We start from the raw sequence: 14482 nt of genomic DNA on the forward strand, positions 1-14482 counted from the left end.
TTTATTTTCATGCTCCAGAACTGCTCTGCTGATGTGTAACTAGGAAGCCTTTAGAAAACTGGGATTTCCCAATGGTGCACCAGGCTGTTTAACTAGCTTAACTAGCATAAAGAGCAGCATGGTCAACAAGCTATAGGCTTTGCTGGAGAACCAGATCTAGTCCATCAGCAGCGCCAAACCAGCACAAACCCTTCTGGCCCACTAAGCTGATTTTCTTTTTTCAGCATTGCATCTGAACATTAAGAGATGTTGTGTACCTTGCGCTGTTTACTGCTATAGTAACAAAATAATATCATAAGTTCAGAAGAGGGAACAGACTCTGCATTCACAATGCTGGAAGCACTGACACAGTGTGACTCGAGAGGAATTTCATTTCGTGGGATGTGACTGTATTGGCTGCATGAGGGCTGTGTAGGGCAACACGAGCTATGGTGAGGATGTCAATTACACAAAATACTGACCTCACGCTTTTCAGCATGCACCATTTATTACCGCAGTCAAGCCCAAAATGTAGTCTATAATCACAGAGGAGACCTTGTGTCTTACTGTGGATTAATTTGAAAGAGTGGTCTTAATTTAAAAATATAAAATGGAAATTAAGTCAAGACATCCTAGTGAATTGGGGAATGTTGTTCACTGATTGAATCAGAGCTGTTGAAGAATATAACATACCAAAGAATGTAAATGTTTTTTAAAGTTGTTCGAGAAGCCGTTTCACTGGGATATACGTACGTCACAATAGGGAAGCGTTTCTTAGTCAGAGTGATTAGTCACATGGGCTGCGTCCGAAATCGCATCGGCCTACTCTCATGATTATGTACTTATTTTGAATAAGTAATTACTTCACGACCGCAAAAAACTAAGTTTTATGTATAGTATTAGTGTGTAGTATGAGTGCAATCCGGACGTACTACATTTCCCATGTTGTCATTATCATGTGACCTACCAGCGTCAGTTATGTCGCTTCACTGCCATTCACAAATCCTCTCCCGTGGCCTCGTGGGATAGTAAAGTGTCCATTGTACGCACACTTCAGAATCTCGCCAGAAGTAGGTAATCCGGGTACCTTTTGCCTACTCTTTTATGAGTACTGTGAATTCAGACATACTTTTGTCACATACTGTTTTTCTACTATATAGGGAAGTATGGGATTTCAGATGCAGCCATGGCCTTCTGTTACGATGAGGCAAGGACGAAGAGGAGAGAGAGAATCCATATGCAAGCATACTTTAATAGAACAAAGAGAACACGGAACTCAGGACAGGAAACAGCTACAACAACCGACAAACAACAACTGAAGCACAGAGGTATATATATACACAGGCAAATAAGCTAAACAAGATAACAAGGGGGTGTGGTTAATCAGAAACACCTGGGGAGACAACCATTCAGGTGGCCATGGTGGAGACGACCCTTCAGGCGGCCAGGGCGGAGCTGGCTGAAGAGGCAACCATGGCGGTGCGGCCTCCATGGTCCAATCGCGGGACCTACTGCCTATCTTGTCCAGAGACACTGGCTCGGCGGCGGCCATCTTGTCCGGAGACACTGGCTCGGCAGGCGTGACGTGAACAGTCTCTGGATCGGCAGACGTGAAGTGAACAGTCTCTGGATCGGCAGACGTGACGTGAACAGTCTCTGGATCGGCAGACGTGACGTGAACAGTCTCTGGATCGGCAGACGTGACGTGACGAGACTCAAGCTTTGCAGGCATGACACGAAGAGACTCAGGCTTTGCAGGCATGACGCGAAGAGACTCAGGCTTTGCAGGCATGACGCAAAGAAGCTCTGGCTCGGCAGATGTGGCGGCAGGCATCCTGGGGATAAGAATCAGGCGTGGCTGCCTTCTTGGCTGGAGATACTCAGGCATCATGGCGGCGGCCATCCTGGGAATCAGAATCAGGCGTGGCCGCCTACTTGGTTGGAGATTCCCTCTTAATGCTGCTGGATTCATCTTTGGTCGGTCGTTTTGTTATGATGAGGCAAGGATGAAGCGGAGAGAATCCATATGCAAGCATACTTTAATAGAACAAAGAGAACACGGAACTCAGGACAGGAAACAGCTACAACGACCGACAAACAACAACTGAAGCACAGAGGTATATATATACACAGGCAAACAAGCTAAACAAGATAACAAGGGGGTGTGGTTAATCAGAAACACCTGGGGAGACTAATAAACAAGAAAAACTACAAAGGACTACAAAACATGGCACAGGACAGGAAATAACAAAAGTCCACACACGACAAGGGAAACACAGGACAGGAATCATGACACCTTTACAGCTCGGGTGATTAGCGCAAAAATATTTCAAATCAGAAAAGCTAATGATTTCATGAGGCATTGAAACCTTTTTATCTCAGTAGACAGAATTTTCGAGTACTTATGAGGTCTTTGTTGTAATAGAATCTTGTGAAAAAGTATAATGGACTAAGGCAAAATAAACAAACAAACAAAAACCCTAGATAATATAAAGTTCATTACGGGACAAAGTGATGGCATCAGTTATGAAACACTCTTTTCTATTTAGATCTTTTATTTTTAAGACTATTCCACCTACATTTTACCCTAGCATGAAAGAGACGGATTGTTATTATGTTCTGACTTTGTGGACTAGGAAGAAAAAGACATTCATGCCACAGCTAGTGTTGACCCTGGTCAAATCTAGGATCTTCAGTGTGACATTCACTTGACACCTATACAATACCTTTGCTCATTCTCAAGAAGATCAAAGAAACGAGGGGAAAGGCACAGGAAATGTGCTAAGATTCCCCTTTCTTTCTTTCTTTCTTTCTTTCTTTCTTTCTTTCTTTCTTTCTTTCTTTCTTTCTTTCTTTCAAAAATGACTTTCAGTTCAGCATTGATATGGAATTATAATTAATATAATTTAACATTATGAATTATATTGCAGAATATTAATATTATATGATATAGATAAAACTATGTGGCATGATCATTAAATCATTTTGAATGTTCAAGATGAAAAGCTAGAGAGGCTTTGGCACAAGGAACCATCTTAAAACACTTGTATCCTTAAGTGCTGTGAACAGAAAAGCCCATTGTGTTGAGCGCACATGGTATGTGGAAAATGACTGAAAAAGTGGATGCGGAATCCTGGATGAATGTTTTTATTCTTTTCAAAATAACAATTAATGGCACAAAAGTTGTGAAAATTAATTTTATTAATTGAGTAACCTTATCACCATTTAACTTAATTATTTTGAAATGTTGAACCTTTTGCATGTTCTTGCTGAATACCACATGAATTAAGTAGAAAGCTCATGTTAAAGATATACTGTAACTACCCCTATATGAAGGCACAGTGAGATATACAGATAGCTTGGGATACTGTGTCTTTTTGTACTGGGGTGCATTAGGACTATCACTATCCCTGCAAGCTGTTGAAATTAGTCATTTCAAACCACATGACAAGAAAACTTGCCAAGGGAATTAACTGAAAATAGAGCCTCGTGTGAAACACAAGAAGCATATCAAGCAAGAAGTTATGGTTTTACAGGGTAAAGGGATTAGTTATTCCCTAAAAGTATATTCTTCCATGGTCAGTATTCTTTGGTAAGTGTAGACAATATTTTGAGGTTACAATAAATTTTTGATAGTGTCTAGGACTGCACCTACAGAAAACTAAATATAAAACATATCAAGTATTTCAGTCCTGTCTGGTCAATAGTACTGACAGCTGAGATGTCACTGTCAAAACAGTGCATCACAATGGGAGTGTTTAATGGTTTGTGTTCATCCCCCTCTACTGGAGAGGAGGGTGTGTGTTGTACATCAGGCCTGTCTGCAAGAGTTGATAGTAAGGTCCATGTTTGTTGATAAAAAAAAAACATTTACAGATTACATGAACAGAAATTATTCAGCAACACATAGCCTACATCATTTTTTTATTTATTTACAGTTTTTCCAACATGGAGTGTAATCATTTAAGAGAGTACATGAACTTTGAATTTACCTTTACGACGGACACTTGTGAAAGCCTTTTTAATATAAAATATGTAAAAAAAACATTCATATAAATTATACATATTTGTTTTGAGAAAAATATTGCCAGTGTCATGAAAAGAATAGCAAACATTTTAGGGAAAAAAAGTAGTATTAAAACTATGAAATATTCAATACTGACTGGTGATATAATCAGTTTTGCTCATACTGCACTGTGAGCAACATTGATATCAAAACTTCACAAAATCTAATGAATCAAACTAACATCACACATTACATAAAGCTCAGCAGAGGAATGCGATGAGATGAAAAGATACATATTTAACACATATAAATTACAAAATAAAAACACTTTAATGATTCAAACACTGTCCCTTAGAGTTACACATCTCAGCAATAAGACAGCTGATGCCACTCTCTTCAAGTCTTATTGGATAAATCTAGGTCTTTGGCCTGTTTCTATTTAAATGATTAATATGGACCGCATCCAAGGGCCCCGTTTACACCTGGTATTAAAATGTGTTTTCATCGATCTGATCACAAGTGGACAACGCTAAATGAGAAGAATCCTCAAATGTGCAGTGCTGGCCTGCAGCTGGAGTGGGACTTCCTGTCTTGAGCCCATTTGTACAGTAACTGTGCAGCTCTGGACAGCTTCTCCTGACAGAAATGCTCTCCTCAGTGTATGTTCCTGCATGATGCTACGAGTAAATGGTGATGACCTCCCTGCCGCCACCTCGGACCAGCAGCACCCGCTCCAATCCCTCTGTGAGGACCTCCAGGAACTCCATGTCTGAACTCAGAGTGAAGGAAAAGTGTGGAGAACTGCAACTGCTCTGCTGTATATGAAGGTGACATTTAAAGAATAACTCTCAGTCTGAAAGAAAATGAGAGACTATGTTATCATGATTCTCTCCATTACCCTTCAGCTACATAACAGCCCCTTTAAGTAGATGTGCCACTGTCTGCATTTCAGCTGATGAAAGGATACAGTTCTCATCCCCGCCCTGGTTTTTGGGTGGTCCTGGCATGTTCAGCAGCACCAGTTGGGCTCCCTGGGATTTGTTAACTACAACCTCATTCAGTTTCACTGCAGTGTGCATTCTTCTCACATTAGTCTGATCCCTGTGAAAAATTCAGTCATTCACATTTAGCATCAAAACTTAGTTTTTAAGACTTCACACTTTGATAAATATGAGAAATCGTATATAAATTGTACATTATATATGAAAAGACCAATAACAACTCAAAATGCAAATAAATATAAGAAAGAAAATATTGGTATATGTCATTTAAATATTTTTACAAGCACTATCATTCAAAAGTTTAGGGTCAGTAAGATTTTCTTATGAAGAAATAAGAAGTCTCTTATGTTCACCAAACCAACATTTATTTGATCAACAATACAGTGAAAACCGTAATATTGTGAAATATTATTACAATTTAAAATAACTGTTTTCTATTTTAGTATATTTTAACATTTTATTGATTCCTGTGATGGATCAGTGTCATATGATCCTTCAGAAATAAATCTAATATGCCGATTTGCTGCTCAAGAAACATTTCTTATTATTATCAATAGTTGTGCTGCTTAATATTTGTTGTGGAAACTGGTGATTTTAATCTTCAGGATTCTTTGATTAATCGAAAGTTAAAAAGAACAGCATTTATTTGAAATATATATTTTTTTGCAACATTATAAAAGTGGTTACTTTTTATCAATTCAATTCATCCTTGTTGAATAAAAGTATTAATATCTTAAAAATAGTATTATTAATCCTACTGACCCCAAAGTTTAGAGTTTTATATGTTTGTAGTTAGTAGAGTATGTCTGAAGAATTCATTGGTAAAGTTACTTTAGCAGAGATTCATACTTGTTTGTTAATGATATCATGAGTATATTTTATTGTATTTCCTTAAAAATGGTTTGAAATATGATGGGGATCCAGTGCTAGGAATTATTGATAACCTCATTGATAGAGATGTGAAGAAGTATTAGACTTCAGAATTCTCAAAGGCCAGTTTTTCAAAGGAATATATGAAACAACCATCTTCTCCTAAATGAGTGAAATGTAAAATAAATGTACAATCCTTCTACATGTTAATATTAAACATGAGTTAATAACCAAAAATATCTCAATGGCAAAAAAACAAACAAACATAAAAATGGGTTATTCTTATCATTAATAACATGAAATGGACTTAGCACTAAAAATAATTAATACCACAATGATAGCTGACAAACTGTAGATGTTATCTCTAGTAAGCACAAAGTTATTGTTGACACACACATGCAGACAGAAACATCTCTGTCACAATTCTTCATGCTGACACATGCCGTGACTATGACTCACACTGACTTAAGCAGGCCACACACAGAGACACACACCAACTCATGCTGCATGTTTAGTGTGACACACATGCAACACATCCTGTTTACATCTACTACAGTAACACAGACCACACAATTAATGCAGAGCCTTTAAGTACATCAATCACTTGCATAAGAGTCAAAGGAACTTACAGATTCTCCCACTCTCTGGAAGGACAAAACAAAATATCTTGGTGTGAAAAAAACGAAACCCTTTAATTATGAAACATGATAAAACCGTTCAGATAAACTGCAAAAATGGACTTGATCTATGAACTCACGGTTTCATATTGAAGATGTCCCGCACAGTCATGTTGGCCTCCCGAAGGCGGTTGCGCTCACTAATCAGCTTCTCTTTGGTCCAGGTCATATGGACCCGGTCGGACGTGGGCGTGGGCTTGTCGTTCTGAACTGCATGTGACTTAGTGTTTCTGTCATGAATCAGCTGAGGCTGAAAGAGCAAGACACACACTGCTTACAACAATAAACTGCATTAACATTAGGTGAAAATGCTGCTGGAAAGCAGGTTTGACGGGACCTAGATAGACAAACTTTGTTAAAAGACTGTGCTGAAAAGATCAGCTTGGGCCAGTGTGAATTTCCATGGTGGTCCAGGCTGGTTTATGCTGGTTGCAGATCAAAGTGGTTGAAAGTTAGTAAGTTTTGCTCAATAAGCAATCAGTATTTAAAACCAGTTGTGCTGATCTTTTCAGCAGGGGAATGAGGGTTGCAGGAAGGTTGCGATACCCACAAACACAAGTTATGAATTAGTAACCAGACTAAGAGTCACTGACAGTCAAGATCAAACACTCTACAGTACATAATATACAATTAAATAAATGTATACACAACTAATCAAAAGTTTTGGGGTCAGTATGATTTAAAAAAGTTCACAGTTTCCACAAAAATATTAAGCAGTAATTACAAAAAATGTTTCTTGAGCAGCAAATCGGCATATTTGAAGACTAGAGTACTGGCTGCGGATAATTCAGTTTTGCTATCACAGGGATAAATCACATTTTTGATCAAATAAATGTAGCTCTGGTGAGCATAAGAGACTTCTTTCAAAAACTTTTTAAAAAATCTATCCGACCCCAAACTTTTGAATGGTAGTGTAGTTCGATTAAATAATCTTATAACAAAGCAGTATAATTAGTGGAGCTGCATGTTTTCACTCAAAATTCAGAAGACGATAGACTCTCTTAACTCATGCTCTATAATGACATGCAGACATGCTGTAAACAAATAAAATCTTGACATTTTCAGGGCCACAGTCATTTTCATTGCTTATTGCTAAATAATAAGGAATTTTCAAACATATGTTGCAGAATTATAGTTGCAACAGGCAGCTCTTGATGAAAGCTGTGGCTCTGTCATGTCTAACAATGTAAATGGATTACCACTTTTCAACTGGGGCTGGTGCCAGAGCCATTGCCCAATCTGGAACAGAGCTGCGCTTTTACACACAAAAAAACCCTGATGTACAAATCCTAGTCTCTCGAACAAGAGAACCTGTGATGTCAGTGGGCAGAAATTCCACAGCCCCCAAATCGGTGGAAACACAAGTCATTTCTGAGCAAGTACCAACCATAGTCAAGCACCGGCTCCAGCTCAGGCACCAGCCCCAGTAAAAAAGAGGACGTTTGGATGGAGCACTTCAGCAGAGTTATACAGGATGGTTAACAAAATATGGTAGTAGCCTTGACAGAGAGTGAAAATAGGTGATCAGTAAGAGGTAAACCCCCGAGCTATACCTCATCCAGAATTACAGTTGGCACATGTAACTTATTCTTGTGAGATGTTTTCTGGCCACAGGGCTTCCTCCTGATGGAATTCCGGGATTCATCTGAGATGCTTTGAATCTGGCAGTCGCCACAGAGCAAACAATTGTTAAGTAGGAGGAAGAGGCTTTATGTAAAACAGTGCTCTAACTTACTCTAATGCAAGTAATGCCTTAAAACTGCATCTAAAACTTATGATTCTGTGTGAAGTGTATTGACTGCAACCATACTAATTTATGCCCCGCATAGTCCCATAATAACCTGACAGCAATGCCAAAAGAACAGATTGCTAAAGAAATATTACCTCTCTCTCCCGCTCCGTCTTAGAAAGCTGCATCTGCTTCAGCATCTGAGAGCGTTGTTCCATCACAAGGGTCTTCTCATAGGTGAAGGCCGAGATATCGCCTGCATGCTACAGAGATAATGACATAGTGGCCAGTGAAGTCATACCCATTCCAGTATCTTGCAAACATTCCATCATTATAATATCATATAATATAATATATTAAAACATGATAATGGGTCAAAATTGTATCCCACCATTTCCACAACTTCCACCTTCGCTTCAAGACGCAGGTGGTACAAGAACGTCTGCAGGTCTTTCTTCATCTGGATGCTGTTGTCATCCATCTGAGCCACTGTGAAGATCCTCATCTTACACTTTCTCCAAACCTACATGATTTCAGGGCAGGGAAAAGCACTGTGTGAAATCTCTAGCTGAATAAAAGAGCAGCGCTGCTGTATCAGACATTCTGTCGCCTTCTACCTTGTGCTGGCGGAGCAGGAACGGAAGAAGCATGAGTAGACCACCATCGTGGACAATCCACCAGACATCAATGGTACCCTCAGCTAACCTGTCTTGGTTTGTGGGAAATGTATCAATGTTTTTCGCCACTAACAGGGCCTGGTGGGCAGCTGTTGTCTCTCTGATGGTTTCTTTGGGAGGGGAAAAATTTAATAATTTTTACTATTCTGTCAAACTGATTGATATTTCATGCAATGTTTTCACACCATTGTGAACAACAAAATATTTCACAAACTGATCTGGAATTATTTGAATTATTCCTCTTTAACCAGCTTTTTTTTTCTCGGTACTTTAAGACCTAAAGCCTTCAACAGTTCACTCATAATACAGCTCAGCTACCGTCTCAACTCTTATAATCATCATCAATAATCCCTGACCTCATTGCCTTAAGCTGATTATCTGACTTTCTAGCAGCTTAGTATCAGAAAATGTCAAGTGCACACCAATGAAGTTCTTCCAGGAGAGGGAGCTCTCTGACTGTTTCCAGTTGGCGGGCCAGGCCACCAGCACAGCATTATGTTTCATGCCACCCAGGCCTGCGGACTGGATCAGGTGAGAGAAACCATCCCGCTGGTTAGAGGACACCACCACATGACAGAAACCCTTAGTTTTCTCTTTTGCCATGGCTGCTTTGATATTCTGCGAAGTACAAAAACAAAAACATGGATATATGTTAATAAAACTCAATGTGTAATACATTTGAATACAAAATGTGAATTCAAAATGTACTGACTAGCAAAAATGGGAGCTGCCTGAGAGCATATGCTGTCAGAAAGGCATATGCATAAGCATATGTCTAGCTTAATTACTACTAATCTCCAGAACTTTGTTTAACATAAAGACAACATTGACTACAGGTAGATTAAAAATGACTTGAAGGTCAGGATTCTAAAGGGGAATTTGTTTTTGTGACTGTCATGCAATGTCACCATGAGCCATAAACTTATTACAAGGACTTTCACTCTTGTGCAATCTGCAGTGGGTTAGGTTAGGCGAAGTGTCTTGCTCAAGGGCACAATGGTCATGACTTGTTTCTTGCAGAGTTTGAGACAGCAACCTTGTGGTAACCAGCACGGAGTATTAAAATGTTCCATAAACTGTGTTAATCTTTCATGTGATAGTAAATTGGTTAAAAAAAATGACAACAAATAATATTGTCAGCATTTTTTAATGGACAAATGTAGTTATCTAGGAAAGCCCTGACATGCAAGGTGACAAAAACTATGCAAAAAATTAGAAGAATGTAAGAATTCTTTTATTTGCTGACAATAGTGGTAGAGAAATTATACACTTAATTGGATGACAGAATCATCTCTGTATTTGACAATCATCTCTGAATTTGACAACTATCAACAACTAGGTTTGGCTTTAAGCTTATGCCTTCACCTGTTCAGAGAGCTTAGCATCTGCCCCACGAGCCATGTAGGTGCCCTCCAGCACTGAGCAGACGATGGTCAGGCCTTTCCCAGCCTTCAGTTGTGAGGTAAAGGAAAGCAGACGTGGATGCTTTACCCCCAAGTCAGAGTCCAACTTTAGGAGCACCAGCAGCTGAGGTCTGGAATATGAGTTAAATGATATTTGCCTTAGATTTTTTCAAGTTTGTGGATGTTTATATAGCACTGAAGATGTGCTGGGAATGCTTGCCTCCAGTTCTTTGTGTGAGGTGGCGCCTCCTCCAGTTTTATTAAGGCATAACGAGCCGCGTTAAGGGATAATCCTCGAATCCCATCTCCCCATTCCTTCTCTGCCCTGAGGGGTGTTGGGGAAATGGCATAGTCATCAGTCATCTCTTGAGTTAATTTAGAACATTTAACCTAAAAAAAAACCAACAGTGAGTCTGATGGACAATTGCTTACCCTCTGTATTCAATGTACTTGTAGATGCATCCAGCAATCAGTATGACAAACAAAGCATAGAACCAAGATGAGACAAACATGAGGGAGAGACTCAGGCTCATCCCAAGGAAAGAGAGGGACCTGCAGACATCCAATGGTGCATTTAATGGTAGTTAATACAAGCAAACATTAACTCTGACTGCTCCAGTATGCCTCAATTCACATGTAGATGGAACTAATAACCATTACACTACACCTATTTGGTTAATGAAAAACCCATGTCCATGTAACAGCATGACATTGTTAGCATGTAGTGCACTTTTAACAAAGCTGTTCATTGTTCCTTTGGAAATCATTAAGTGTGACTTGCCAGTGGTAGAACTTGAATCTTGGCCTCCAATTTGGGGTGCGTAGAAGTGTTTGGACAGCACAGGCCAGGTTTACAAAGAGGTAACACATCAAGAAAAACCTATAAAGTTGACATTGAAACCAAGGTTATTATAGTTAGATAAAACTAAAACCATAAAAAACTTGAATAAAATAAATATTAGCTGAAATAAAATTAAATTAAAAACACATATTTTATTTCAGCTGGTTGCCAAGGAAACATTTCTTATTTTCATTTCGTATAACTTGATGTACAAAACAACCAAAACTAAAATAAAAATTCATGAAAACTATAAACTATATAGACATTCAAAGAATAACATGGTGGACAAAAATTGAAATGAAAATGTTTCTCAATGATACTAAAACACAAAATTCACAAACTGAGTAGCAAAACTGCATGTAATAAGACAAAATTACGAGGATACTCGCCAATACGGGCATGTTGACATATTTTTGTGTGAATATGTCTATTCAAGTGCGCAAAGACATAAAAGAGAACTCAATTCAGTATTCACATGCTGAGAGGCGGCTTTATGGGCAAGAGCTTTGGATGTGTGTTGCGCACAAAACTTCTCACACAGCGAGTACCGAATTGAGTTCTCTTTCGTGTCCTTTGAATATTTAAAATGTCTTACAAGACTTAAAAACACATGCAAATGATAAACTTTCGTGACGATGCAGCACTGGCCCAATCGGGACAGTTGACGGATCTGTCTTTTACGCTGACCCCGGGCCATCGGGCAGTCCTTGTCGAGCCCTACACATAACTATAGCCTTTTTTACACTTTTTTTGAAATTGTAATTTTCCAGCCAAAATCAGTACATATTAATAATAATAATAATTACAATAATCCCCCCCCCCCAACACATACACACAGAGAGATTCCGCCTATAATATAATATAATATTCCACCCTAGTTATATCACAAGTAAAAGGTGAAAGCAAGGGGAACACACTCACATTGACAGGATGGGAGCAACATCATCTAGGGAAGCGATGAGGATCCCAATCTCACAGATGGCTGCAGTTAGGAGTAAGGCCCAGGTTGGCTCACCATTAGCTTTACTATGACCAAACACCTGCCAGTGAGACATAGGTCACGTAAGTTACATCACAGGATTAATAGTCAAGAAGACTATTCTCTCAACTTTCTCTTCTTTCTTTGTATAATTTTTTTGTGAGCAAGAACATTTCAAACAAACACCTGTGCCTCAAGACACGTAAAGGTGCATTCAACTAATACAACATCACAAAAGGAAAGCCAGGGCATGTTGTTACCTGTAAGAATGGCATGATGCCATCTCGAGCTATAGCCTGAAGGATCCTGGGAGCACCAGTGAGGCTCTGTAAGCCCGCCCCACAACATGAGAAAAATGAGCCAATCACAATCACCCATGAAGAAGGCCAAGCTAGTGTTGAAACAACTAGAGTGTTCTTAACTGAGCCTCCATACCTATTACAAAAGCAAGCATGCAAAAACATGAAAAAACAAGAAGAATGTATTACATTCGAAACTGTGACTGCAGGTCTTATCTGAATGGATTTATAAAGCATTTTTGTAACCCACTGTTATTACATATTATTATTATCATTACCAAATAGCACTTACTTGTCTCGCAACACCACACCTTCAATACATGCTCCAAATAACACTACACAAGAAATGTCTGTTTATCATAATTAAGGGCTTAATCTTGTTAAATAGTAAATTCCAAAATTGTTTATAGAATGGACCATTTAAAATGTTTTCCCTAGAGGCTTTATTTTTTTGCAGCAAAAAGATACAGATTAAGGAGGTGGTTACAATAGCCAGAATGGTGCCAGTGGGAATGGACCTCTGAGGGTCTCTAAGATCTCCAGACCTGTTCGATCCAGCCATGATTCCTGTGAAAATCAGAGAAAAACATATGATATGTTTCATAATACTTTTAAAACACCTTTTCCACAATCACAAATGGTGAAGCCATTCATTTAACTAAATTTTTTCAGTAGGGTTTTTAAACCACATCGTTTTTATACCACATAGTATTTTAAGTAGCGAAGCTATTTGACTTATTTTAGGTAGCCAGTTAGTGTTGACAGATTCTATAACGTCACATTTATTCCTTGACAATATTTCAGCAATTCCTGCCAGAGATGCCCAACTAATGAATCACTTCCTTTCAAAGGATCAGCCAAGGAATCTTGAAATAAGTTTGCGATTCAGTCTAAATCTTTATAGATCACTCATATACTGAATCATTTGGAAGGGTTTCTAACTCTGTGAAAAGTTCTAATTTTGAAACAAATAGAGTGCTAGATGAACTGAATATTTACCCACAATCCTTTGAAACCAAAACTACAGATGCATCCTATCGTTTGTAAGTGGTGAAGATCTTTGTTATGTTTAACACCTGCATGCACTTTGAGGACAACCCTGAGCTGCAGGTAAATGTGATTTGCAGCCAATAGAGTATAAAAACACTAAAAATCCCAAAAAGCACAAGTACAAAGCTGTGTTCCCTTTCAAATGGGAACTCGCACGGCCTCCTAAGACTCTACTGGGGAACGCTTCAGAATGACTGGTGTCTGAAGCACGCAGGACGAATCTCAGGGAATCAAGGTTACATTTGTAACCAGAGACGTTTTGAGACATGAAGATTACACATTTAAGATATTTCTACCTATACAAAAACATGTATTAGATCAAAAATAACCCCAAAATGAAAGTTCATCATTCAAACATACTTTCTTTTTTCCATGTGTAGCAAAATAATTTTGAGTCACATAGGCCCTCTGGTCACTTTCCCATGCTCCATGTTACCGTATAATTTGTTGAACTCATGAACCAGGTCAACTGAACTGATTTATAGAAAAGATCTGTGGTCACCATTATTATGGGGCTTTTTGTCATTTTGGAAATTGAAAATCATAGTCCAGACGCATCTTCATTATACTGAAAATGGCCAGTACTACAAAAAATTGCCTTTCTACAGAAGAAAGTCATAAAGGCTTCGAATGACGTGGTAAAGGTGAGTAAATAAAATACATTTATGTTACGTTTTTTTTGTTGTAAACTATACCTGTAACTGAGGGGAAGTAGATTCCAACCAGAAGGGTAAAGAAGGTGGCGATGTCATTGAGGACATAAGGCATTGAAATGTTCTTGTCCATCTTGTTATCTGAAGCCCATTCTGATCCCTTATGGGATTCTGATCCATTATCTTTTACCTTCTTCTCCACTATCGCCATGTATTGTCCATAGTGTCCCCACATGTTCTCTAGGAAGGAGAAACAGTAATACTTAGCAAATATCACTTGATTACCACTGAGTTACCTGACTGAAGTCTATTGTTTTA

At 38.6% G+C, this 14482-nt stretch overlaps 1 protein-coding gene across 9 annotated transcripts in view; it reads right to left on the bottom strand.

Moving 5' to 3' along the window:
- Positions 1-3111: 3111 nt before the first annotated feature.
- The window catches only part of slc12a7a (solute carrier family 12 member 7a), a 28023-nt gene continuing 16652 nt past the window's right edge, over positions 3112-14482 (bottom strand). For 2 of the 9 annotated variants that reach the window (XM_079876639.1, XM_079876641.1), the window contains exons 9-26: positions 14207-14404; positions 12930-13028; positions 12754-12811; positions 12423-12597; positions 12105-12223; positions 11124-11222; positions 10775-10894; positions 10563-10667; positions 10305-10473; positions 9362-9557; positions 8880-9049; positions 8654-8785; positions 8418-8525; positions 8087-8194; positions 6614-6783; positions 6486-6500; positions 4953-5086; positions 3888-4754 (exon numbers count right to left, since the gene is read on the bottom strand). In XM_079876639.1, coding sequence (XP_079732765.1) covers positions 4663-4754; positions 4953-5086; positions 6486-6500; positions 6614-6783; positions 8087-8194; positions 8418-8525; positions 8654-8785; positions 8880-9049; positions 9362-9557; positions 10305-10473; positions 10563-10667; positions 10775-10894; positions 11124-11222; positions 12105-12223; positions 12423-12597; positions 12754-12811; positions 12930-13028; positions 14207-14404 — 2267 coding nt within the window. In that variant the 3' untranslated portion in view covers positions 3888-4662. Of the gene's footprint in view, positions 4755-4952; positions 5087-6485; positions 6501-6596; positions 6784-8086; positions 8195-8417; positions 8526-8653; positions 8786-8879; positions 9050-9361; positions 9558-10304; positions 10474-10562; positions 10668-10774; positions 10895-11123; positions 11223-12104; positions 12224-12422; positions 12598-12753; positions 12812-12929; positions 13029-14206; positions 14405-14482 lie in introns of all 9 variants that reach the window. The other 7 variants (XR_013821791.1, XR_013821792.1, XR_013821793.1 and 4 more) reach the window with 5 other exon arrangements.

This window comes from Squalius cephalus (assembly GCF_949319135.1).
Source record: "Squalius cephalus genome assembly, chromosome: 7".
Lineage (NCBI taxonomy): Eukaryota > Metazoa > Chordata > Actinopteri > Cypriniformes > Leuciscidae > Squalius > Squalius cephalus.